The 25463-nt window shown below is 40.2% G+C and overlaps 2 protein-coding genes across 3 annotated transcripts in view; one reads left to right on the forward strand and one right to left on the reverse strand.

Moving 5' to 3' along the window:
- Window positions 1-1079: 1079 nt before the first annotated feature.
- On the reverse strand, window positions 1080-6441 carry si:ch211-121a2.4 (transmembrane protein 205). Its single transcript, XM_041207616.1, has 4 exons — window positions 6297-6441; window positions 4368-4511; window positions 3171-3334; window positions 1080-2235 (listed from the first exon to the last, which is right to left on the reverse strand). Exons 2-4 carry the CDS (start codon window positions 4486-4488, stop codon window positions 1933-1935), a joined length of 588 nt encoding a protein of 195 aa, XP_041063550.1. The 5' UTR covers window positions 4489-4511; window positions 6297-6441; the 3' UTR covers window positions 1080-1932.
- Window positions 6442-6510: 69 nt separating this feature from the next.
- Window positions 6511-25463, forward strand: part of pigb (phosphatidylinositol glycan anchor biosynthesis, class B) — a 35787-nt gene continuing 16834 nt past the window's right edge. The window contains exons 1-7 of one of the 2 annotated variants that reach the window (XM_041207614.1): window positions 7018-7049; window positions 14602-14674; window positions 15717-15852; window positions 17123-17240; window positions 20941-21045; window positions 22055-22185; window positions 24231-24371. In XM_041207614.1, the coding sequence (XP_041063548.1) occupies window positions 14620-14674; window positions 15717-15852; window positions 17123-17240; window positions 20941-21045; window positions 22055-22185; window positions 24231-24371 (686 nt within the window). In that variant the 5' untranslated portion in view covers window positions 7018-7049; window positions 14602-14619. Of the gene's footprint in view, window positions 7050-14601; window positions 14675-15716; window positions 15853-17122; window positions 17241-20940; window positions 21046-22054; window positions 22186-24230; window positions 24372-25463 lie in introns of both variants that reach the window. The other variant, XM_041207613.1, reaches the window with a different exon arrangement.

Consider the following 25463-nt stretch of genomic DNA (forward strand, 5'->3'; position numbering starts at 1 on the left):
GGTGTAGGGACCTCTGACTTTGGACTCTCTTGTATTGAGCTCAACTTATAACATTGTAAGTGATTGTTATCAAGAATGCTATTTCCTTGACATTACAACAATTACTTGCATTTAAACAGTATTTAGAATGCAGTAAAACATCCTAAAGGTGTTTCAGGAGTGTCATCAGACAAAATTTGACTCCAAACCATGTCCAAAATCATGAACAAAAAGATAATTTTTAAGAAGCATCTTAAAGAAAGGAAGGTGCAGCGCGGTTTAGGGAGGAAATTGCAAAACCTAGGGTCTACATAGCTGAAGCCACGGTTGCCAATGGTGGGGGTGAAGGAAATCACTGATACACTAAATGCCAGATTTGGAGGAATGCAGCATTCTCAGAGTTGTAAGTAGTAATTGCAGAGTTAGAGTTAAGCAACTTTTACCTACTTGCCAGAAGAGCTGTGTCTCTATTGGTATAGGATAACCTGCATTATTTCTGCATAGTGCACCCACACATGATTTGTACTTTGTTTGCTGATTGAGCCTGAATTTAGATGAGTTGTTTCTTATTTTCTTTCTGTTGACTTTTTTGGGGGTAAGTTAGCAGAAAAAAATATACTTTTACGATGAACTTAAAAAAAATAGTTTGAATCAATTCGACCTCATCTGCTGTTGCTCTGCACATGCACATGTAGCCAGTCAGAAACTATTTTTAAGAATATAAACTTTTAAGTCCACACTGGGGTAAGGTTATGCTATGTTTCATTGTAATTCATCTCAGAAGAGTCTGTAAACTCAGCTGACATTTTCTGCTGTTCTGATGCTGTCATTCTTCTGCAAAATGAATGGAATGTATGTGAGTAATATCTGCTGTCGGGCAGAGAATTTCTTCTGCCATTGTAATTAACTTCATTCATGGGCTTGACTGATAACAGGCTGCATATCAAACCAAATTTAGGCCCACATGACAGTTTATACATAATTAAAATAAACAATATCCCATTTAATGTCAGAACTTTCCGGGTCTAATCAAAATGAAAAGCAAGGAGCAGAAAAACAGATTATAGAGAAGTGCAATAATGGATCTTTGAAAAGCTTACTTAATGTTCTTAAAATACTGAGTTTATTGACATTAGAAAACATTCATTGGTGTTTTTGATACTATATATTCAATCTAGATCTCATACAACTATTTAGAATGACAGACAATCTGTAGAAGTTGATTTATCCAAAGGGTGGTGAATATATGGGGCAGACAGCCTATAGAGGTATGTACAGTCATCAAAATGGTAAGAACTAAGTAAATGGTAGATAAAGAGATGAGAGATAGTGTATGGCATTCTTTTTAACTTTGGGGCTAGCCAGATACACCACAATAGTCTGTTCCAGTTCAATATGTTCTAGGAAGGTATATTATATAAAATGTTCTAATTTCACCTATATCAATTCAGGCTAATTATCTAAGTCCAGTCAGTAACAGATTCTCATTGGCCGCAAGCATATGCAGTTCATTCACAACGTTATGATATGCACTAGCACAATTCTCCTTCGTTGTACTCCTGCAGTTGTCCAATCAAATCAATTTGGGGCTGTGGGTGTGAAAAAGTATGATAGCCCACTTACATGCATCCTACACTACACATTGCCTGGGAGACCAGGTGAGGCTACAGCTTGACAGAAATCTACCACCCCAGATTGATCTCAGTTGACTAATTCCAGCAGCATTGTCATCTTCGATTTTAAAAATTTCTTCTTCTCATCATTGTTTCTTCTTCTGCTTAAAATTTTGCAAATGGTGTGCTAGCATTTAAAAAAATATTATTGGAGAGATCATGTTGAATTACTCTCCACCATCACAGTCAACATGGCAAAGTAGTTTACATTTCAAATTTCCGTGACTTGTAAATAGACCACCATTGTATGCAACCTTTAAATATCTTACTCAAAGCACTTTTATAACGTGGATAACTTGGCTGCCATGTAGTACAAACTTATCCCATTACAGATGATGCAACACAGGTTACATAAACAGGAGGCGTTGTGATACAGGGATAGTTGGTGTGAAAACTTCTTGTATTTGGGGTTCATCTCCTTCAGCTGGTTATAAGCCTCCCTGTTGGTTGTCAATCCAATATCCTTCCCCAGCCCACAGCTCTGTTCAATCAGATGCATATCAGCCATGATTTCAGAAGTTATCTTACCAAACCATTGGGCATTGAGCCCTGCAACAGTCACACAGATGAAGAAAATGATAATCTGAAAGAAAATAAATTGGGTGTAACCATTTTGAATCATCACTGAATACATCATGTACATTAGTCAAATGTATGGCAATGTTTCCTCTAAACTGTCAATTTAATGATCAAGTTTAAGGCAGGTTTCCATTATGGGTGAATGATCTTCGAGAGTTAGGATAAGGCTATCAAAATACTTTTCACTTATAGCCTCAGTAACAAAGCAAAAAAATCAATGGAAACAGCATATTTAACAAACTATACTGTCTTTTTCATACTTTTGTACCTATTTAAAATAGGCTGAGAGTGTTGCTGTATGTACTTGTTTGATTGACATAAAGGACCAGACTTCAACATAACACTATTTTTCAACCAGGTTGCTGCATTCTGTATAATGACAGATCCCTTAACTAATTTTTTTAAAAACAGCTAGGTAAATATATAGAGTCCCTCCTGGCCCTCCTAAGGAGCTGCAGTAGTAGGGTATGAGACAGTGCTTCGATTGACTTCCACAGTATACCTAGCAATATAATTCAGAGGATATTCCCAGAATTCTGGCAGAATATTCAACCACTACTCAACATCCCCTGGAGGCTCTAGCAGTCTTCAATGACTCTTGAGTTTCTTTATATTATGACAAGGTACCAATACAGCCCCAATATGTGGCAGCCGCAGCATAGCGTGTTAAAACAATTGCCCATTACTGAGCTTGCCTCAGCCAAATAGATGCAGGGAGGGACAAAAAAAGGAAAAAATAATGAGCTGCACTGCTATTCAAAGCAGCAGAGTCTATGAACAAGTTGATGAGAGTTTGAGCATAATCCAGATAGACCTGGCAAAAGGGAAACAATAGCTTTGAATGAAAGGGCTACATCCCATCCACAATAATGACCATTAACCCCAACATGCTATCATCCATTCTAGATCTTGTGTGATCACGAGCACTGTGTATGATACCTGAAATGTCTCCTCTTCATTTAACAGCTCACTGGGATGATACATTGCAAAGATGGTTAAGTTAAAGAAAGCACAGGCAGATCCGAGGTGAAAGTAATATGGGAAGAGTCTGCTCTGAATGAAGCCAAATGTGTGTCTTGTTAGGTTACTGCCCATGATCAGACCTGTAGAACAAACAAAGTGACATTAAGGACCTCTGAATAAATTATTGTTGGTGAAAGCGATGCAAAGTTGACTATAGCTTCAAATGCAAAGAGGAAACTTCAAATAAGGAAAATAATCTATCATACAAAATCAGTCTTAACAACAAAGGTTATCTTATTCAATATTGTATTTACACAGCATACATACACAGTTCTGCATGAAGTCCCTTACCTCACCCTAAGTATATTTTGCAATGATGAAAACAGCAATTACGGGTGGCCATTCAGACAGCTTTACTGCAGCAATAACTTAATTACAAAAACATATTTAGTGCAGTACTGTAGGTTCTTTGATGCTAATATTAAATGGAGTATGGGGATATTTATGGATGTAAATGTCTACATTAAGACTGTCACAATCATCAGACTGAAGTTTTCACACAGTATGTACAAGTCATCAAACAGAATTTCAATGGGAGACAAAACCTTTGGAAAGAAAAAAGGACAATCTATGCAACAGATAATCACCACAAAGCAATCATCTGCAGAGCCTCAAAATGTAATATAAGACAGTTTTTCTGCAGCCCTTCATTCCCCATTCTGCAGGGGCTACAGACTCAGGAAAAGAAGCACATACTGTTTGGCCTGTAGTACACTGCTGAGGATAGGAAAATCTGGTAAATAAGTAGATCTGGAAAAGGCTGCAGACAGTCACAAAAATGAAAATTATACTAGGATTGGAAACTGGAGAAGGAGGAGGTAGAGAGGCAGGGAGATGTAGGGGGCAATTCTAGAGCATAAGGCACTGCCACTAATGGTGAACAAAGGGATTTTGAGATGCAGAAAAGGAGGACACAGTAAAACCAATTAAGGAGAATTCCACTGCGTTGGACATCTCCAATGTGCTGGCACATATGTATGCTGCAGATGCACATTCATTGTGACATTATCTGAACCTGTTAATAGCTGGTTCTTTACCCTGAAATTTAACCATTAATAGCAATAGTTCAAGATGGAAATTTATTACAGTAAAGGAAAGGGAGAAGACACTTACCTGATATAAATGTGACCCATATCTGCATTCCCCAGAATGTAGACAGGAACATCAGGTGGAGAAGTTTGGCAAATGTTGTAGGTTCCCCTTCAGTAGGCATGGCAATTGGCACAGATGGCATCACAACCAAGGAAAGAAGAAACCCTGCACCAAGTTACAGAGAACACATGGAAGGTAAGTGAAATGCCGAAAGAAAGTTAAACCAAAACGGTTATCACTGACATGATCTGTGATTAGCAAAAGGCAAAATATATTTGCAAATTTTATGTGCCCTCCAAAATAAATTCTGAAGAGACTAATTGAGATCTTTAAAATTATGAAAGGTATTGATAAGAGTAGACAAAGTGTTTCCACTTGAGGAGAAAGATAAAACTGGAGGCCACCAATATGAGATCGTCACCAAGAAATCAAATATGGAATTGAGAAGAAACATCTTCATCCAGAATGGTGAAAACGTGGAACTCGCGTTGAGGCAAATATTTTAAATGCTTACGAAGAAGCTAGGTAAGCCTATGAGGGAGAAGAGAGCAAGTCTAAGATATGATGAGGGAGGATGGGAGAGGTTTGAATGGAACCTAAATGCCGGTACGCTCTCATTGGGCCGAATGGCCTGTTTTTGTCCTATTATTCCATGTAATTCAACGTAAACATGGTCCTGGTTATCTCAACATGGTCATCAGATTTTCTGCAATAGCTTTTCCTTCTGCTCCGTATCACCTTTTCCATTCTGGATCCTATGTCATCCTCAACCACTAACACTTGGCGACATTATTTAGATTTATGAAAATTGATTGATCCTGTCAAATGCATCCTAGCCCCAACTCCATCTTTATGGCTTTGTTGTCCTTATTCACCCTGATCTAAGCTTCAAACCATCATACAATCCATCAGCAAAATTATCTAATTTCACCTCCGTAACACCAAGTGCCTCTGTCCCTACTTCATCCCTAAGAATACTGAAGCTCTCACTCATGCACTGTTGGCTCTAAACAGTGCAGCTTATTTAATTATATCTTGAACTCCACACCAGAAACTCCAGCTTCTTTTTTATATAGTCCTACGTTTCGCTCAGTTATCAGAGTTCTGATGAAAGGTTATCGACCTGAAACGTGAACTCTACTTCTCTTTCCACAGATACTGCCTGACGGTGCTGAGCGTTTCCAGCATTTTCTGTTTTTAAACTGAAAAACAATTACACTGTTCGCTGGTTATTACATGTATTAATTGCTTTTTTGTGGCGGCACTTAGCATTCCCGCTTCTTGCTTTTTACCATTTCCTTACCACCGCCCCCCCCCCTCTTTTCTTCCAGATTGCTTATCTTCTAGTTTTGAAATCTGCCCAAACGGTTATAACCTCTATTTTTTGCAGATTCTGCTCGACGTGTATTGCCAGCAATTTCAACTTTCATTAAAAGATAGACCGGAGTTGCTTAAACTCTGGAGAAATATCAACATTAAATGGATCTAAAAAAAAATGACCTTGCGGTGGGGGTGGTGTTTGTAGATCTGTGTGTTGTGGGGGTGGGAGGTAAAAGTACGATGGCCAACGGGAACTGTGCGAGGATAATCCATTTTCTGAGGCTGTTGCAGGCGTCATTAAGTTATCGAGAGTTTAACAAAACCACAATTCCTTTGTTGAAGAACACATTTCCCATGAAACAGATTTTTCAAAACTCCTTGATAAATAAAGCATGCAGATGTTACTCTAGGGTTTCAGATACAGCTTTTACGTCAAAAAGACCCAGATTAAGATCCACTGATAGTCTGCTCTTCATTTAAGTCAAAAGTTCAGCTTTGAATCTGTTTGGCCCTTTTTGCATTTTCCCAAAACTCGTTCTTTAAATTAGGGATTAAAATAACTTTGCCGTTACGTTTGCTGCTTAATTTCCCACTAGATTAAATTACTTGGATGAAATGCAGAGCGCTTACCCTCCTATGGCTTTTCCTGAGCTAGGCTATTCCCCAGGATTCAGTCTGCTTTGCTCCAGCGGTGCACTCTCATGCGAACTCGTATGTCAGCATTTTTCTCCCACCCCACTTTCCCCTCTCCTGATTGGCTCTGGGTGGCCGCCTGGAGAAAATGCCAATCAGCTGGAATCTGACCACACACCCTGTCCGACCGCGCATGCGCTTCGACGAAACCACCCGCCGTCCTGGGCTTCGCAGTCTTTCAAAACAGACGCGTGGGGAAAGGGGGCTGGCAGTTTTATTTTGAAACCAGCGCGATCGAACTGTAAAACCTAAATCTGTGCTTAGCAGGCGGGTAACGTTCAGGAACGGGGCCTTGTGATTGTAATGTGAAGGGCGGGGGTGGAATAGGAAGGGAGAGCTGTCACCCTGCAAACCTCTCTCTCTCTCTGGTGAGGGAGCTCCGCCCAGGCCCTGTGGGGAAAGCTCGGCCTGTATGGCGCGTGCGCATGGTGCGCTGATTCGTGAATGAGGCTCGAGCTGGGCTGGGTGTCGCGCGCAGCGGGCTGACGTCACGGGAGAGGAAGCTGAGTCAGTGAATGGAGCTTTGAGCACGCCTTTCCCTGCCAGCCCTGAGTTTGAGAATGGAGACACTCAGGAGTAGTCTGCAGGCACTCCGAGGCAGGCATTCCGCGGCTTCAGAAACTGTCAGGCTGAGAAAGAGAAAATCGACGCTGTACAGCAAAGAGCGCTGCAACACGGAGCTGGGGACAGGTACAGACCAGCCAGCCTAGTTGCCACTGCTCTGTGCAAATGTCGTTGCATTTCGTCTCGCTGCATTCAGTTTGTAAAAACCCGGAAAGAGAACTGTCCTGGGGAGATTTTTCCCAGCCGCCAATCCAATAAGAGCTAGGAGCAGGAGTAGGCAATTCAGTCCCTCGAGCCTGCCCCTCAATTCAATACGATCATGGCTGATCTCATTTCGGCCTCAACTCCAATTTCCAGCCCAATCCCCATAACCGTTCATAACAAAAATAAAAATACCTGGAAAAACTCAGCAGGTCTGACAGCATCAGTGGAGAGGAACACAGTTAACGTTTCGAGTCCGTATGACTCTTTAACAGAACTAAGGAAAAATAGAAGTGAAATATAAGCTGGTTTAAGGGGGGGAAGGGGGAGCTGGTGGGACAAGTGGAGCTGGATAGAGGGCCAGTGATAGGTAGAGGCAAAGAAGAGATTGCCAAAGATGTCATAGACAAAAGGACAAAGAGGTGTTGATGGTGGTGATGTTAGCTAAGAAATGTGCTAATAGATGACATTAAGGGTAGAAAGCAGGACGAGCAAGGTACAGATAGCCCTAGTGGGGGTGGGGTGGGGGAAGGGATCAAAATAGGCTAAAAGGTAGAGATAAAACAATGGATGAACTCTGTCCTCCATCCGATACCCCTTTTTCCAATAACTTATATATAATTTTCTTTTCTCACCTAGTTCCATTATTTTTAAATGTATTTCCATCCATTGTTTTATCTCTACCTTTTAGCCTATTTCGATCCATTCCACCCCACCAGGGCTATCAGTACCTTGCTTGTCCTGCTTTCTACCCTAATGTCACCTATTAGTAAATTTCTTAGCGAATGTCACCACCGTCAACACCTCTTTGTCCTTTTGTCTATGACATCTTTGGCAATCTCTTCTTTGCTTCTACCTATCACTGGCGCTCTATCCAGCTCTACTTGTCCCACTCCCCCTCCCCCCCCCCCCCCTTAAACCAGCTTATATTTCAATTCTCCTATTATTCCTCAGTTCTGTTGAGTCATACGGACTCGAAACGTTAACTGTGTTCCTCTCCGCAGATGCTGTCAGACCTGCTGAGTTTTTCCAGGAATTTTTATTTTAGTTTTTGTTTTGGATTTCCAGCATCCACAGTTTTTTGCTTTTACCCATAACCGTTCAACCCCTTACTAATTAAAAATATGTCGATCTCCTCCTAAAATTTATTCAGCGTCCTGGCATCCACTGCACTCTGAGATAGTGAATTCCACAGACTCACACCCTTTGAGAGAAGTAATTCCTCCTCATCTCTGATTTAAATCTATCACCCCTTAGCCTAAAACTATGGCCTCTCATTCTAGAATGCCCCACAAGGAGAAACATCTGGACCACGTCTACTTTGTCCTCTTTAGCATCTTATATACTTCAATTAAATCCCCTCTCATCCTTCTAAACTCTAGCGAGTATAGGCCTAAACTGCTTAATTTCTCCTCATAAGACAAGCCCCGCATCTCCCGAATCAATCTAGTGAACCTCCTCTGAACTGCCTCCAATGCAACTACATCCTTCCTCAAGTAAGGGGACCAAAACTGTGCACTGTACTCCAGGTGCGGTCTCACCAATGCCTTGTACAGTTGCAACAACACTTCCCTATTTTTATACTCTATTCCTTTTGCAATAAATGCCAAAATACCATTTGCCTTCCTTATTACCTGCTGCACCTGCATACTAGCTTTTAGCGATTCACGAGGACACCCAGATCGCTCTGCACTGAAGCATCCTGAAGTTTCTCTCCATTTAAGTAATAAATAGCCTTTTGATTCTTCCGCCCAAAATGAATAACCTCACACTTATCCACGTTAAACTCCATCTGCCAAATTTTGGCCCATTCACCTAACCTGTCCATATTCATTTGTATGTTTCTTATTTTTTCATTGCAACTTACTTTCCCACCTATTTTGGTGTCATCTGCAAATTTAGCTACAAATAGTACCTTCTATCCCTGAATCTAAGTCATTAATATAGATTGTAACTAGTTGGGGCCCAAGAACTGAACCTTATGGCATCCCACTCGTTACAGCTTGCCATTCAGAAAAAGACCCATCTATCCCAACTCTCTGCTTTCTCTTGGTTACCCAATCCTCTATCCAAGCTAATATATTACCCCTAACTCCGTGTGATCTTATCTTGTGTATTAATCTTTTGTCCGGCACCTTATCAATGGACAAAATAAAGTGCAAGTGTCTATGAAAAACATTGCATACAGTCCCAAATGCAGTAGTATGATCTAAAGAAATGGTGCTCTTTAATCTGAATGCACCCTCTGGTCGGCAAATGTTTTTCAACAGGTTGCTATGGACCGGAGAGGGATTAATTTTAAATAGCCCTGATTTCTCCACTCACTACCCGTCCGTAAACAAAAAGGTGTTTTTGATTTTCCCCTTGGTGCATTTTCCCCCAACCCTTCAGTTTTGGAGGTATCTAATCCTCTGTTAATAACACCACAGCAAACTCGAGATAAAGTAAAATAAGAGGTTTGGTTTATTCTACACACATGCAAAATGGGGGAAAGGGGTTTCGCAATGTCCCGGGATAAAGGAAAGAAAGGGGTACAGGGCAAGACCATGATAAAAATAAGAGTTATGGTTTCACATGAGTCCAGAATCAGAAGTCCAGTGGTGTACTTCTTCAGAGGTTAGCAGGATGAACTGTTACAGGGTGATCCAATTTTCCAGAAGCGAGGACTTCCATGATAGAAGAAGGCACTTGGAGATAAATATGTCTTGAATGCAGAGATACAGACATTCCAAGGTACCACATGATGGTAGATGAGGGTCAGGCACTTCACCTGAACAGAGCTCTTTCAGTTACTACCTGTTCGATGAAAACAATGGTAGACAGAGGCAGGCTGCTTGTCTGGAGTCCTGCTTCTCTACTGAGGTCAAACAGGTACTGAAGATCAAATTCAAGAGCTGCATAATTAAAGGAATTCAAACAGCTCAAGTCTTGGTTATGTGACATGGTTTCGGGACAAGCTATTAAGCTAATGAGGTGCCTGGTTGAAACCCATCGTGTTTTGGAGCAGGTAATGGTAGGGCCATTAGCACAAGATTGGAGATTAGGAGTCACAAAGAGCTCTACCTTTGTCTGTAACTGGCTGGTGCCGATTTATCGGGTGGAATTTTCCATCCCTGTTGGTGTTATGTGTGAGGAAACAATATGGCAGGAAGGCCAAAACTCGGTTTCACACCATTGTGAAACCAGTTTGCGATCATCTGCTCCACTCAAAAATGGCAGGCCACGTTTCTTGCCACCGGACATCAGTAATGTCATTTTGATATTTCTGCATATTGTTATGAGCCCTGCTCGCTTGAATATCTGGGCACATCACGCCGATATGTTTCACAACTGAACTTAAGTGCCAGACACTTGGCGAGTTGCACTTCACTCGGGACTTTGAGGTTTGTTTGCTTACTTTGCATCGGGCAGCACTCGTGATTATCAGTGCCAGCCTTTTCAGGTACTACCACATCACTTTTGGGGAGCTCAAGGGCAGGTCTCTATTTACGAGACTAGCCATAAGGTGGGGGTGGCTTTTCAATGGCTGCAGGGCTATGGCTTGCTTGGGAAAGGGGGAGAAGTGGCTTCAGGCAAGGGAAGCTGGGGAAGGGAGGTGTCAGGGTGTATGTGGGACACATGTTGATCTTTGTGAGGGCTGAGGAGGCGGTCTCCAGAGGAGACGAGACCAGATGGGTGAGGGTGTGAGTGATGATATCCCTTGAGCTGGCAGTGAGTGAGATGCCAGTGAATGTGTGATGGGCTTGTGAGTGTGTGAGTTTAGAGTGATGAGATGGCCACCTTACCCTGGTGGCACGGATGAGATCATCCTTTCCGCACTGGATGTAGAACCTCTTCTGTGCAGTGTTGGCATTGATCACCTCTGCCACTGCCGCCCAAGTTGGAGTGATGACACTGATGGGCCTCCTGTGGCCAGAGCGGGTATAGAGGACATCGTGACGGGCTCCAGTTGTGTCCAGAAGACATCCAAGGAATGTGTCACTGAATTGGGTGGTGGGGGGGTGTTGGTGCTGAAATCTTCTCACCTTTCGGGGCCATATCTTCTGTGCTGCAGTCTTGGGCTGGAAGCACTGAGAGGTGTGCGCGCGGGTGCAATTCAAATATGTTGTCTGGCATGAAGGAGCAGCAAGGAGACGGTGTGGTGGGTGAATCAGAGGTCGCCTGCTAGAGAAGCGATGTGTTTCCCAGGAATGCATGATTAATGAGGCAGGATTGGGATGATATGGTTCAAAACCCCACCATTGCGGCCAACGGATAAAATGTCCTTTTTCCTGCCTGCTACTGCTCTTAGTGCGTATCTGGGACAATTCTGCCCATGTTCTATTAATTTTGGCTTGGCTGGAATGTGACAATACAAGTACATTCCAGGATGATAAGGTAGTCTTTGTCCATTGAAACAGCTTAGAATCTTCCAGAAACCAGCAAGTGATCAGCTGCAGCCATTTTTATCAGCCCAACAATTGTCCATTTTGGAAAAACAGAAAAAATAATTTCATAAAATTGCCAGGCTGACCTAGATATATAAAATATTATTACAGCCTGTGATTAGCTGGAGTGAAGCTTTTCTAATGGATCGCAGGATCCTAGACGTCATCATAGAGGTTTATAGTATAGGATATTTGGCATTTGGCCGATTTTACCTGTGCCAGTCCTTTGCTAGAACAATCCAAACTAATCTCATCTGACTTGATGAAAGGCTATTAATGAAAACATAAACTATTTCTTTCTTTACACATATGATGCCTGACCTAATGAGTGTTTCTGTCATTTTCTGTTTCTATCCTAAAACTAATTCCATTCCCTGTTCTCTCCTCATTGCTCTGTATCTTCCTTTGCCTCAAATATTCATCCGATTTTACCTTAGAATTTGCCTCAACCAATTTCTGTGGCAAAACGTTTGTGGCTCGAACAATTTCTTCCAAAGTGTCTCAATTTTAAATTGATGACTCCTCCAGGCACTATATTGTCACCATACACATCTAAGCATTACATACCCATAACTACCTTAATTACATTTCCTCCCACCCCACTTCCTGTGAGGACTTGATTCCACTCTCCCAGTTTCTCTCCGCCTCCTCTGTTCTGATGATGCCACCTTCCATAAGTGCTTCCAATATGTCGTCTTCTTTCCACAGTTGAGGATTCCTCTCCAATGTGGTTGACAGGGCTATTGATCATGTACATTCCATTTCCCGATGTTCGCTCTGATCGTTCCCATTGTCCTCAGCTTCCATTCTCCCATTGAATGGATCATCCTCCCCTATTTCCGCCACCTCCAGCATGATGCCATCACTAAGCAAATCTTTCCCTTTCCTCCCCTTTCAGCGTTCTGAGGGACCATTCCCTCTGTGACACCCTGGTGCACTTCTCCATTGCCAAGAACATCTACTTTTCTTCCCATGAAACCCTCCCAATCAAGCGCAGGAGGTTAAATGCCTGCCTTTTCACCTGGTTCCTTCCCACTGTACAAGGCTCCAAAAAGTCCTTCCAGGTGAAACAGTGATTTACTTGTACTGCTTTAAATTTAGTACACTGATTTCATTGCTTGCAATACAGATTCCTATATGTAGAGGAGACCAAACACAGATTGGGTGACTGCTTTGTGGAACACCTCCGTTCAGCCCATAAGTTTAACCCTGAGCTTCTGGGTTCCTATCATTTTAATTCTCCACCCCACTCCCATTCTGCTCTTTGTCATTCTCTCTCTCTCTCTCTGTCTCTCTTCCCCCCCCAACCACAAAACACAGTTCCATTAAGGAACTGCATGTCATCTTTCGGTTAGGCACTTTCCAGCCTCAACATTGAGTTCAATAATTTCCAATAATAACCCTTACCCTCAGTTTTTCAGATGACAGCTGCTGTTGATGACTCTGCTTTCCATTTCCATCTTCTCTGGACCCATCTTTTGTTTCTTTGCCATTACCACCTCCATTTGGCTTGCGCCATCATCCCTTTTGTCATTTAATCTCTCCTGCCAGTCACAGAACTTCTCTTTTGTTCTGCCCCTCTTCCCTCTTTTCCTGTCTTTGTATTTACTTAAAATCTGTCACATCTCAAACTTTTCTTGGTTCTGATGAAAGGCCTCAACCTGAAACATTAACTCTATTTCTCCCTCCACAGATGCTGCTGGACCAGCTGAGTATTTCCCATATTTTCTGTTTTTTATTTCAGATTTCTAGCATCCACAGTGTTTGGCTTTTATAGTACCTGTCAATAAGTTTCAATATTTGAATTAAAGTTACCTCTCTCACTGAAGATGGGCAGAGGCAATGTCTTCACTTCTGTTAGTATGTTTGTCTTTAAACAATACCTCTCAAAAATTAATGGATGGATTTCATGGAGTACACTGGGTATGACCCAAGAAAGACCTGATTGATTAGCTTTTGGCAAAGATGAGGATCCGGATCCTAGAATTTTTTAATGGCTCCTTTAACATTGGGAGACAGGCAAATTGACTTCTTTAGAATGCTGTATATTGTTTTAGAATAAAAACAAAAAAACTGCGGATGCTGGAAATCCAAAACAAAAACAGAATTACCTGGAAAAACTCAGCAGGTCTGGCAGCATCGGCGGAGAAGAAAAGAACTCTTTTCTTCTCCGCCGATGCTGCCAGACCTGCTGAGTTTTTCCAGGTAATTCTGTTTTTGTATTGTTTTAGAATGTTGGGATTGTCTCAGCTGCTGTGATGGAATTTGTCACAGCTGTCAAAAATGTGAGCAGATTGTTGGACATAGATTGGCCTGGTGCCTCCTTAGTGAGATGGAAGCTTGTAATTAAAAAAAAATTCAGCTTTAGTTACAGAGCATCAACCGGGCTGGGAAAAGCTTCAAAGAACAGCTGCATAACTTTGATGTTGAGTTAACACAGCGTGGTGGAAGTATGCACTCTGAGTGTCCTCTTCACTTGTTCTGTTGCTGAGTATGAGTTTTGTACAGTGATAGGATTATTTATCTTTGGGTAGATGGCACTGCATTTTAGAACCATTTTTTAAATGCGCGAGGGTTTCTGTCTCTACCCCCCTTTCAGGCAGTAAGTTACAGACTTCCATCAGCCTGTGGATGTAAAACCAACAGGCCTCTAAACCTTCTACCAATTACTTCAGATCTATGCCCCCTGTGTATTGATTTCTCTGCTAATGGGAATGGGTTGTTTCTATTCATTCTATCTAGGCCCCTCAATTTTATACACAATCTAATTCCCAGTCTCCTCTGTTCCAAAGATAACAACTATACAAAAATGCATATTTTGGAGAGTTTTGTCTTCTTAGACAGTCCCTCAGGATTAAGTTTTACTTGCTTACACTCAGTTTTGATGACTTCGGAGATGACTGGTAAGTTCAATGTGCAATCTGCAGATTCTGCCACAAGCAGGACAAGTGATGCTTAAAAGGTTGGGTAGATAGGTTGCTTGGAGATTTGTGTGCTTCCTTTGACACCTCAACTTTCCCTCTGCATGTTCCTGACGATGTTATTCAAAGTGTCCGGCACCCTCCTAGATGAGTCTTCTCCATTTTGGTCTGTCACAAGCCAAGGACTCTCATGAATCAGCAGGTATGTTTGACCTCTTCTGGGATGCTTTTGAGGACATCCCTAAGGCGTTTCTGCTGTCCTCCTAGCAGTCTCTTGCCGTGACTTATTTCCGAATAGAGTAGTTGCTTTAGGTGTCAGGTCTCAGGCACATAGCAGAGCTAGTTTTGAGTGATTAGCATCTCATTAGCCTGGCAGTTGGCTTTGGAGAGGACACTTCTTTTGGACCACCTTTCTTGCCATTGGATTTGGAGGATCTTGCGAAGGCACCACTAGTGGTTCTTCTCCATTACTTTCAGCTGCCTGCTGTAGGTTGTCCAAGTCTCAGAAGCTGCCCAGTAAACCAGGACCTTAGTCTTGGGTTTGTGATCTTGATCCTCAAATACCCTTTTCCTTAGTCAGCTAAGGCTAAGCTGTACATTGGAAGCGATGATGAATTTCATTGTCCACGTCTGCCTTTGTCAAGAGGAGGCTCCTAAGATACAGAAAATGGTCCACATTGTCCGGAATCTTGCCTTTGACCACCTCCAGCAAATTACCCACGTGTGTGGCGATCATCTACAGAACAAACGGGAAACCATTCAACCTATGCTGCCTTCAATCCAAAACCATTCCAAATTAAGTTACAGGGCTTCAGTATATGTGATGCATGTGTGTATGCTCTCTCAGAAACAGAGCTCCAGGTCATTGCTGACTCCTCCAAAGCATATGAGACAATAGGTCTTTCACTAAATGCCCAGAAAACAAAGGTCCTCTTCCAACCAGCTGTACAGCACAACACCTCACAGATCAAGAGAATTTTCATGATCGACAGTAAATGTTTCGTGTTCATAATACTTAATGCTAGAATACAATTTTCCTTAAGTATAAAAATGGAATTGTGCTGTTTATTTAAATGGTTTTTTTTCTGTAGAAGTATGATTCTTTTTCCTAAGCTGCAACGTTTACTCAATGAAATGTGTTTAATGTGACACTGTCTTCCTCAGAAAAAGTCAGCTGATATTTGGAGCCACCAAAATATTTTGCTGCTTTTGTAATTGTAGTTTTTCTGTTTTCTTAAATTTAGGATTATTGGGTCCAAACATCTATCTAATTATGTTCACTGTAGCTTTGAGGATGGTGAACTGCTTTCTGGTCCAAACGAGTTTCGTTCCTGATGAGTATTGGCAGTCACTCGAAGTCGCACATAATATGGTCTTCAAATATCCTTTGGGTTTTCAACTTGTACATGCACCTTCTAAAAATATTAACTTTTATATCAGCCTTTAACTCATAGGGATTGCTTAAACTAAATGCAATTTTCAGGACGTGTGGAAAGATCTTGGAACAGCTAGATTTGTCTACCAGAATACCAAAAAGGAAATGTTAGCCTCACTTGGTCACGTTTAAACTTAAACTGATAGAATGGTTTTGTAACATACAATTTCAGTCTTTGGTGTCCAGATTAGTTGACACATGAAGCTTCTCACCTATTTTCCGTTGATCACAGTGTACTTTACTGCAAAAGAGAAATGTGTTATTCTTTGTGAGGAAGTGCTGGATGCTTGCATCACATTAAATTGGGAAGGAAAACTATCTTACTTCAGCATGTACTTTCATTATAAATTTCCAAGTGCATGTTTATAATGGTGAATGTCCGGGTAAACTTGAAAACCCTCATACCAATAGTGGTACTATAGTGCTCCAGTTTTCTGTCTTGTAGTCCCTCCGTCCACACTGCACAGAAGTCCTTAGTATTTTTGCGATTAAGCCTGATAGCTCAAGTTGGGAAGTTTCCCAACTCGACAGGCCCACCTTGATTTAAAAAAAGGCCTGTCACATGCAGGTGGGGGCATGATTGAGTCAAGCCTGGTGTCTCCAGAGGCAGTTCAGATTTTAAATCTTTTTTTAAACGGTCTCCAGAGCCACCATGACTCTGAAAATTTGGCCGTCATACTACAACCTTTTCTATTTTCCATCTTTATAAATTGTTAGAAATTGTTAATTATAAATAATGGTATTAAGTGTGATGTAAAAATAAGGATAGCATGTATGACTTTAAAATGCGGACTGAATTTATCTGTGCACTATAAGCTGATTATTGCCTGCTGTCTGGGGCATCCACATAAATGGAAGAAAGCCCTTTTTTTGACAGACCCTACTTTACACTCTTGAATTTCCTACTTTACATCAAACTTTTGATAATCAACTAGGAAAGAGAAGCAGAATTTTGACAAGTTGAACATGGAGAGGATTAAATGACTTAATTTTGGGTTTTGCTGCTGTGAATGAAAGATCGACCAGCTGTGGAGTGGAGAGACCAGCCATGGGGCAAGATGGTGGCCTATATATATATATATAGATAAGCAGTGCTCACATTTTGGTGGTCACATGGTACTCAAGGGTTAATTGATCATGAAGCTTAAAACAGAAGGATGGTTTTGTTTATTTTTTTTAAATAAATATTTAATACTATAATCTTAACATTGACAAATATGGTTATTTAACCTGGGAATGGAAAGAAAGACTTCGAGGTTACATCTATCCATTGTTCTTTGCAAGCTTTTATAAATTGTTGCAAATATTCAAGAAGGATACTGTTCAATTGCTGGTAAGGTTTTAAACAGTTGTTTGATACTAACCAGTCTTGTCTCTTCATAAATGAGATTTAACCTTGTTATTGAAATGCTAGGAAAGTTATTGGCTAATTTTTGGGGGGAAACATCGATGCATGTTTGTTCTTTGGTATCAGAGAATCATAGAATGAATGATATAGCACTGGAGGAGGCTATTTGGACTATCATGCTTGTGCCACTTCTTTGGTAGAACTACTCAATTAGTCCTACTTTCCTCTTTCCCATAGTCCTGTTTTTTTTTTTCTCTTCAAGTATTTATCCAGTTTTTAAGGACATCATTGAAGCTGCTTTCAAATAGTGCATTCCAGATTACAAGAACCCATGGTGTGAAAAAAGAGATTTCAGCTGGTTTTAATATTGCACCTTTTATCTGTGTCTGTTTACTGACCTTTATGCCACTGGAAACAGTTTATTTTTATTTACTCTTTATCAAAACTGATCATAATTTGATCATCTATCAAATCTCCTTTTAACTGCCTGTGCTGGAAGGAGAATAATTATTGCTTCTCCAGTATCTCATTTCTGGTACCATTCTAATAAATTTATTTTGCACCTTTGCTAAGCCTTGGAGTCTTTCCTAAAGTGTGCTGCCCGGAATTGAACATAATATTCCAGCTGATGACATTGATTTTTATTCTTTTATGGGATGTGAGCATCGCTGGCAAAACAAGCATTTGTTGCTCATCCCTAATTGCTCTTGAGAAGGTGGTGATGAGTCTCCTACTTGATTGACTGCAGTGTACTCCTACAGTGCTGTTAGGAAGGGAGTTTCAGGATTTGCTGGTGTTTTATAAAGGTTTACCAAAGCTTCGTTGCTTTTCTACTCTGTGCCTCTATTCATAAAGCATATGCCCCCAATGCATTTTTAACAGCATCCTCAACTCACCCTGCCAACTTCAAAGATTTATGTGCATGCACTCTCTTTGAAATTGTATCATTTAGTTTATATTGTCTCTCCTTATTTTTCTTAGCAAAATGCATCACTTCACACTCCTCTGCATTAAATTTCATCTGCCATATGTCTGCCCATTTCACCAGTCTGTTTGTCTTCCTGAAGACTGTTACCAACCTCCCCGATGTTTACCATGTTTCTGAGAATTATGTCATCTGCAAACTTTTAAATTATGCTCTTTACATCCAAGTTGAGATCATTAGTATATACTTAAAAGAGCCATGGTCCTAATACTGACCCGGGGAGCATCACTCTACACCTTCCCGTCAGTCTGAAAAACAACTTTTTATCATTACTCTCTGCTTTCTGTTTACAATTCTTATTTATGCTGTCTCTTTCCCTTTAAATCCATGGGCTTTAATTTTGCTAACAAGTTTAACATGTGGTGCATTATTAAACACCTTTTAAAAGTCCATACACAGAACTTCAACTGCATTACTCTCATCAACCCTCCATTACCTCATCAAACAATTCAATCAATTCAGTTAAACACTCTTTGATTTTAACAAATTCATGATAACTTTCATTTATTAGCCCATACTTTATTTGTTCATGGATTGTGGATATCGCTGGCTAGGTCAGCATTTATTGCCCATCCCTAATTGCCATTGAGAAGGTGGTGGTGAACTGCCGCTGTGAACCGCTGCAGTACTTTTCCAAGTACTAATTAATTTTGTTTCTGATTAACGTCTCAAAGTTTCTCCACCACTGATGTTGGGCTGATTGACTTGAAATTGCAGTGTTTATCCCCCTTCTGATTTTGACAACCCTCCAGTGCTCTAGCAACAACATCATATCTAAAGAGGATTAGAAGATTGTGGCCAGATTCTCCACAATTTCCACCCTTATTTGTCTCAGTTACCTCAGATACATCCCACCTGAACTGCGAGCCTTTTTTACTTTGAGGGCTGTGCACCTCTTAAATATCTCCTTATGTATTTATTTTATCCTATCCAATATCGCTATTCCCATCTTCTTTACTACTACATTGGCAGTACCATGAGCTTTAGAGAAGACAGATGCAAAGTACTCATTTAGTACCTCACCCATGTCCTCTGACTCCACAGAAAATCTCCTTTTTGGCCCTTAATAGGCCCCACCCTTCCTTTGACTACCCTTTTACTATTTATATGTTTAGAAAATATGTTTGTGCTCCATTTTGTATTAGCTGCTAATCTACTTTCATACACTCTTTGTCCTACTTATTCAATTTTTAGATCTCCTTTGTATTTTCTGTATTCAGCTTGGCTCTCTACTGTATTGTGTACCTTACTTTTGTTATAACCCTTCTTATTAAACAAATAAGAATTTGTTTTATTAAATGTATCCTGCAAAAGTATCAAATAAAATGCTGTAATTCTGGCATATCCTTCAAACTAGCTGGAAGATGCTGAAAATTAAGGCCTTTAAATATTATTTTATTTGTTCTTTACAGCACTGTAAGAATGTTAGCATGGATGATATTTTGGCTCAATCTGTTGAAATTGTTTAGCGGACGTGCTGACTTGAAGATAGGTGCTTCCTTCAGGAAAAGCGTAGTCACCAAACAGCATTTGCAATTTGCCTTACCTGGTTGAACAGAATCTAAGGTGGAAGCCTGGAAGCAGGCCTGGCACAGAATGTTTTTGATCTGGTGAAATTAGAAAAGGGTTAAAATTCTCTCCCCCAGTTTAAGCCATTTTCCATATTTACAAGATAAAAGCAAAATACTGCGGATGCTAGAAATCTAGAACAAAAACTAAAATACCTGGAAAAACTCAGCAGGTCTGACAGCATCTTCAGGGAGGGATACAGTTGAAGTTTCGAGTCCGTATGAACCTTCATCAGAACTAAGACATATAGAAATGAGATGAAATATAAGCTGGTAGAAGGGGGTGGGACAGGAGAGCTTGATAGGGGGCCAGTGATAGGTGGAGAGAGGTGTGATGGAATACTCCCCTCTTACTTGGATGAGTGCAGCTCCAACAGCACTCAAGAAGCTTGACACCACTTGTTTGGCACCCCTTCCACAAACATTCACTTCCTCCACCCGCTGACTCACAGTGACAGCAGTGTGTCCCACCTACAAGTTGCACTGCAGAAACGCACCAAAGCTCCTTAGATACACCTTCCAAACGCATGACCACTACCATCTCGAAGGACAAGGGCAGTAGATACATGGGAACACCACCACCTGGAAGATCCCCTCCAAGTCACTCATCATCCTGACTTGGAAATATATCACTGTTCCTTCACTGTCGGGTCAAAATCCTGGAACTCCCTCCCTAACAGCACTGTGGGTGTACCTACGCCACATAGGTACCGCAGCAGTTCTAGATTACAGCTTTCACCAATACGTTCTCAAGGGCAATTAGGAATGGGCAATAAATGCTGGCCTAGCCAGCGAAGCCCACATCCCTTGAATGAATTTAAAAAAAAATTAGAACTTGATGTAATGAGTTGCAGTCTCAGAGCTGCAATTTGCATTGTGTTGTGCAAGAGGCTAGAGATTGAATAACTTTGGATTATATAGAAAATGTTCTGATTGTGTAGAAATCTATTCATTTAGTTAAAAAATGTAAGTTTCATATCTATCTGTGCTTTTGTTAGCAGTAATAGTACAAGAGGGCAAGGACAATGATTCTTTTGTTGACACAAGGATGACACTCACTGGACATCTGCACTCTGCACTCCAACATAAACTCTACTGCAGCCAGTGAACCTGCCATAATTTTTTTTTGCAGATCTGGGTTCCTCGATTAGTGCAGTCTTTTCTGGCAGCACTTGCAGATGTAAAACTATACTCTATGATGAAAAAACAGGAGAGCGCAGAAATTGCAAAATGGGTGGTAAGCAGATTTCTTGCTCTATCTATTCATATTTATTTTCTTTTCATTACGGGATGGAAATTTTTCCCAAGGTGTTTGATTCTGCCTCAAGTCTTTCTCAACTTGAAGGTGAGATTGAAAAGCAAGTGATGTATGTGGAAGAATTTTTATGCAATAGGCCCTGAAGGTATGAGGCAGTATCAATAGTATTCAATACACTAATAGACATTATAATGTGACAAATTATTGCAACAAAAGTGAACGGGATCATTCTTCTATGTGTGAAACTTATATGCTATGCCTATTAAAGAACTTATTACCAAGCTAAATCTTGCACAAAAATATATAAGGTATTGAGAAGGAGCAATACAAGTTAAACCAATTAGGTAAAAGGAGCTTGTACTTTTTAAATATAAAAATAAATCCATTCCATAAAGAAAATATTTGTTTTGTTAGCATTATTTTCTACAATCTCCAAGTCTACAATGTTTCAAAAACTGATTTCAAGTCCAGGTCCTCAACTGTTGGCCCTCTCTAATTTGTCTATTCCCTAAGCATTAGCTTGTAAGCAAGACCTTAAGGGCTGAATTTTAGAGGGGTCGAACATTTTTTGTATAAAGAGATTGCAATCTAGATATCTAGAAAGTTGTCTAGTACACAGGATTAATACTGTCACAGATTGTGTTTGTTGAAATGGACTGTGAAATCGATAAAATACATTGACACCAAATATCTTGGATTCCGCAATCCAAGATGTGGTCAGAGCAATCCTTCCATTGTATCATTTTGTAAATTTCATGATTGTGTAGATGCATGGTTGACAACATCCAATGACAGTAAAGGGGCATTATTAGGATGTGCATTCAAAGCTCCAAACCCGAAATTAGAGGGTTTGCTGCTCTTAACTGTTTCAGAACTATATATTTTGTGTATTTAGAAAATAATTTTATGTAAACTTAGTAAGCATCCAAAGAATTTAATGTTACAAGACTTGTACTATAAAAGGATTTTTTTTTAAATTCTCTTTCAGTATTTTTCCCAACTGTGTTCCTGGTTCACCTGGTATTGCAGTACCCGGACAATTACGAATAGTATGGAAGCTGTTCTAACCAGCTTTACACTTTATTACTACCCTTTTCAGGGTACAAAGACTGGGAGTAGGTCAGGAAAATGTTTGCGTATTCTAAACCTTTTTAAAATGATATTGTATAATTTACAATAGGATGTTAATGTCGAGAAGATATACTAATTTTATTAATGTTATTGGAATTTATTGTAAAATAGAGTAATAGTGTGGTCTGTGTGTGTGTGTGTGCGCGCGTGCGCGCGCGCGGGTGGGTTTGGGAGTGGGGGGGACTTAATTGAATTGACGCATCAGAAGATAAGCCAGGTTTGAAATGTTACATAGGTAAACATGGGGGAAGTTTTAGAATGTGAGGTGTGAAGGGAACATTTGCATTTTTAAGTAAACCAGACTAGCTTGAATTTAAAAGAGGGGTGAAATGTTACGCCTAGCCAGGAGAAGTTAAAAAATAACTGTTGCGTTAAAAAATAGTCTGTTTATTTTTCCCAAATATTACTGATAAAATTGGTACTCCAATAAGATTTTTATTATTAGAAAGGTAAAGTCCAAATACATAGTGAAACAATGGGAATTTGCATTCAAAAGGAAAACATGTATAAAGGAGACAAGGCTGTGTGTAAGGGCAGGCATTCTAAGATCTAACACAAGTGTGAAAAGTCTCCAGCATCTAAGCCTCAAGCTGCTGTCTACAAGAACTGAGGCTGAGAAAAACTCACTTTTAATTTGACCGTTCGGGGTATTATGTGTTACTTTGCCTGAGTCTTTTAAAATTTGCGTTTCACTGTTACCTTAACGGAGGTGTAACTGGGGGTTAGATTAATTAGGGGATTTAGAAGTTATCATAGTAGTAATTTGTAGATCTATGTATGTGCTTAAAATCATTTATTCTATTAATAAAGGTTTAATTTAGTTTTGTAAGAAACCTATATGACTTGGTGGCCGCCTTTTACTGAATTCAAAGACCACATCTCGAAATAAGTACAAATTTCAAATAGTTGCGGCAGCGTCTTCAAGTTTCCCACTGGGATTTGGACAGCTTGGCATTTACCATCTGCCATAACAGTTAATGTGACAAGATGCAAGTTTTGTGCTCCTAACTTCCCATGCAGAGTAATCGGATTTCAGCTGTACTCATATGGCAAGCTATTTGACAGAGTGTTTTTTCATATTGAAAATAGGAAGCAGATTCACTTCCTAACTTTATAGTGTGCCATCGTCCACTGCTATTAAATAACACCTGCATGCTGTTTCCTCAAAGGCAAGTTTTGTGGACAGGGGGGAGTGAAGAAATGATAGAAGATTTGAAAGAAAAACTTAGTTTAAAAGGAAAGCACAAATATTGGGGAATTGCGCTGATTTAATTCTGTCTAATTTAGCCTCCTCAAGAAGATCCCTGCTTCCTGGCATTGTAGTTTCTATTATCAAGAGATTTTGCCTTATTGGGGTTGGACACCATAGAGTTCATGTTTTTTCTTCCAGTAAGGTTTTACTAGTGATTATTCCCCTGCTCTGGAGAAACTATAAGTCCCTTGAAAAATTGGTCTTTCTGTTCCTTTTTTTTGAATCACTGTATTCTTTGTGGAATGATAGATGTCAGAGTTGTTTGTGGTTCTTATTAAATAAAACTTATTCAGGTCTTGGAGTGAGGGATAATTGATGGCCATTGTAGTTCCTTAAAAGTTTGTTTTTAAGTTTCCCACTATTTAAAGATTGTGGCACATTACTTGCTAGTTCAGTAAATTTTTCTTTGCAGAATGCAGACTCCTCTCTGCTCAAATGTCTTTATTTCCCCATCATCCTGCAGATAGAGGAAAAGAAGAAAGGGGGAGAGAGAGAGATACATTAATGTAGTCTATTATTTCTGCCAACCTGTTGTCTCTAAAATAGAAGGGAAGGCTGCGGAAATTGGGAAAGATGGGGGGAAGATAATGTGAAATTGGAAATGTCACTGATGGGTAGAGCTTACCTATGAGAATCTAACACCTAGAAACTATCACTTTTACAGGGAAACTGGCAAAAAATGGGGTAAGTTTGCAGAAGTGCTGTTTATTTTTGTGATAATATTTAAGGGCAGTTGTTACCAGATCTGATTATGTCTGTTTTTATTTTTTCCCATTTGCAGTTCGAAATATCTGGCTTTGACTGCTTTTGCAGTTGTTGTGCGCCCCACCGCTGTCATTCTTTGGCTGCCTCTGCTATTTTTTCATTTCTGGCAGGAACAGAAGAAACTGGATCTACTCTTGTACAAATGTCTACCAGTTGGGTATGTACAAGAGGGGAGAGGAGTTTTCCCCAAATCAGTCCAGACACATACAACTTTAGAAAAAGCAATTTAATAGCCAATTTTATATTTTTTGCTGTTGAATACTATTCACAATCAGCAACTAAATTCAGTGTAGATGCTTCGTATTTGCATTTCATGTCAGGATCAGAGTTTGCACTGGAACAGAAAGGGGCAAAAATGAAAACACTATCTAAATTATTAGTTTTAAAATTTTAAATGTGGGAGCAGCATGGCTCTGACCTAGATAAATATTAAAAATAAAGCAGTACAATGCCTCCTATGATTCAGAGATCAACTCACAAGCATTTTTGCTGGCATGGGTAATATCCACACCATCCAATGTTGGTGGTTCAGTATTACTGACAACCTGCCTGAAATTAATGGGGTGCAACCCAGAAATGCAAGATGGTTATTCTGTCTGCTCTTGGAAAGTAGGTGAATTGGAGGGGATGAGGCAGGAATATGGTATTAACAGGAACAGTAAACAATTCCTCACCAATATTTAAAATCAAGTTTGTTTCATGTTCATCTTGAGAACTAGAACTCTTGCCTGAACACCTTGGGACTTGACTTCAATCTAACCATGACATTAGTAAGAATTTCATTTTGGACTTGATGAAAATTGTTGACTGCACAAATATGCTTAGGATTACAGCTCCCACCATCCACGTGGATTGCCTCTAGTACATTTTGAGAGAATCTAGGCCAGTTATGCATTTGACTCATCCTAAGCGGCTAACTTGATTCCTGAAGGATTTTTTTTTTTTACAGAGGTAGTGGTTAACTTCGCTGTAATTTCCATGCACAAAACAGAGAGAATCCTATTACAGGTTCCTAGAAAGGAGTCCAGAAGGCTTCTTAGCTGGGACAGAAAATTGTATCCAACATGCGGTAGCAGAAATGATAGAATATATGAATTAGGAGCAGGAGTAGGCCAATTGGACCCTCAAGCCTGAGGGGCCAAGTTTTTGGACTTTTCCGACTTTCCAACATTTTGAGGTGGAGCTAGATGCAAAAGAAAGGTTGTTTCCATTCATGTTGTATGCCATTCTTCCTTGGTGAGCAACTGCT

Source organism: Carcharodon carcharias, chromosome 16, assembly GCF_017639515.1.
Source record: "Carcharodon carcharias isolate sCarCar2 chromosome 16, sCarCar2.pri, whole genome shotgun sequence".
NCBI lineage: Eukaryota > Metazoa > Chordata > Chondrichthyes > Lamniformes > Lamnidae > Carcharodon > Carcharodon carcharias.

Coding starts and splice junctions, on each gene's coding strand:
- si:ch211-121a2.4 (XM_041207616.1), bottom strand. CDS start 4,488: ATGCCATCTGTGCCAATTGCCATGCCTACTGAAGGGGAACCTACAACA. Junction 3,335..4,367: donor ATGGGTCACATTTATATCAG/GTAAGTGTCTTC, acceptor TTTGTTCTACAG/GTCTGATCATGGGCAGTAAC. Junction 2,236..3,170: donor ATGAAGAGGAGACATTTCAG/GTATCATACACA, acceptor ATTTTCTTTCAG/ATTATCATTTTCTTCATCTG.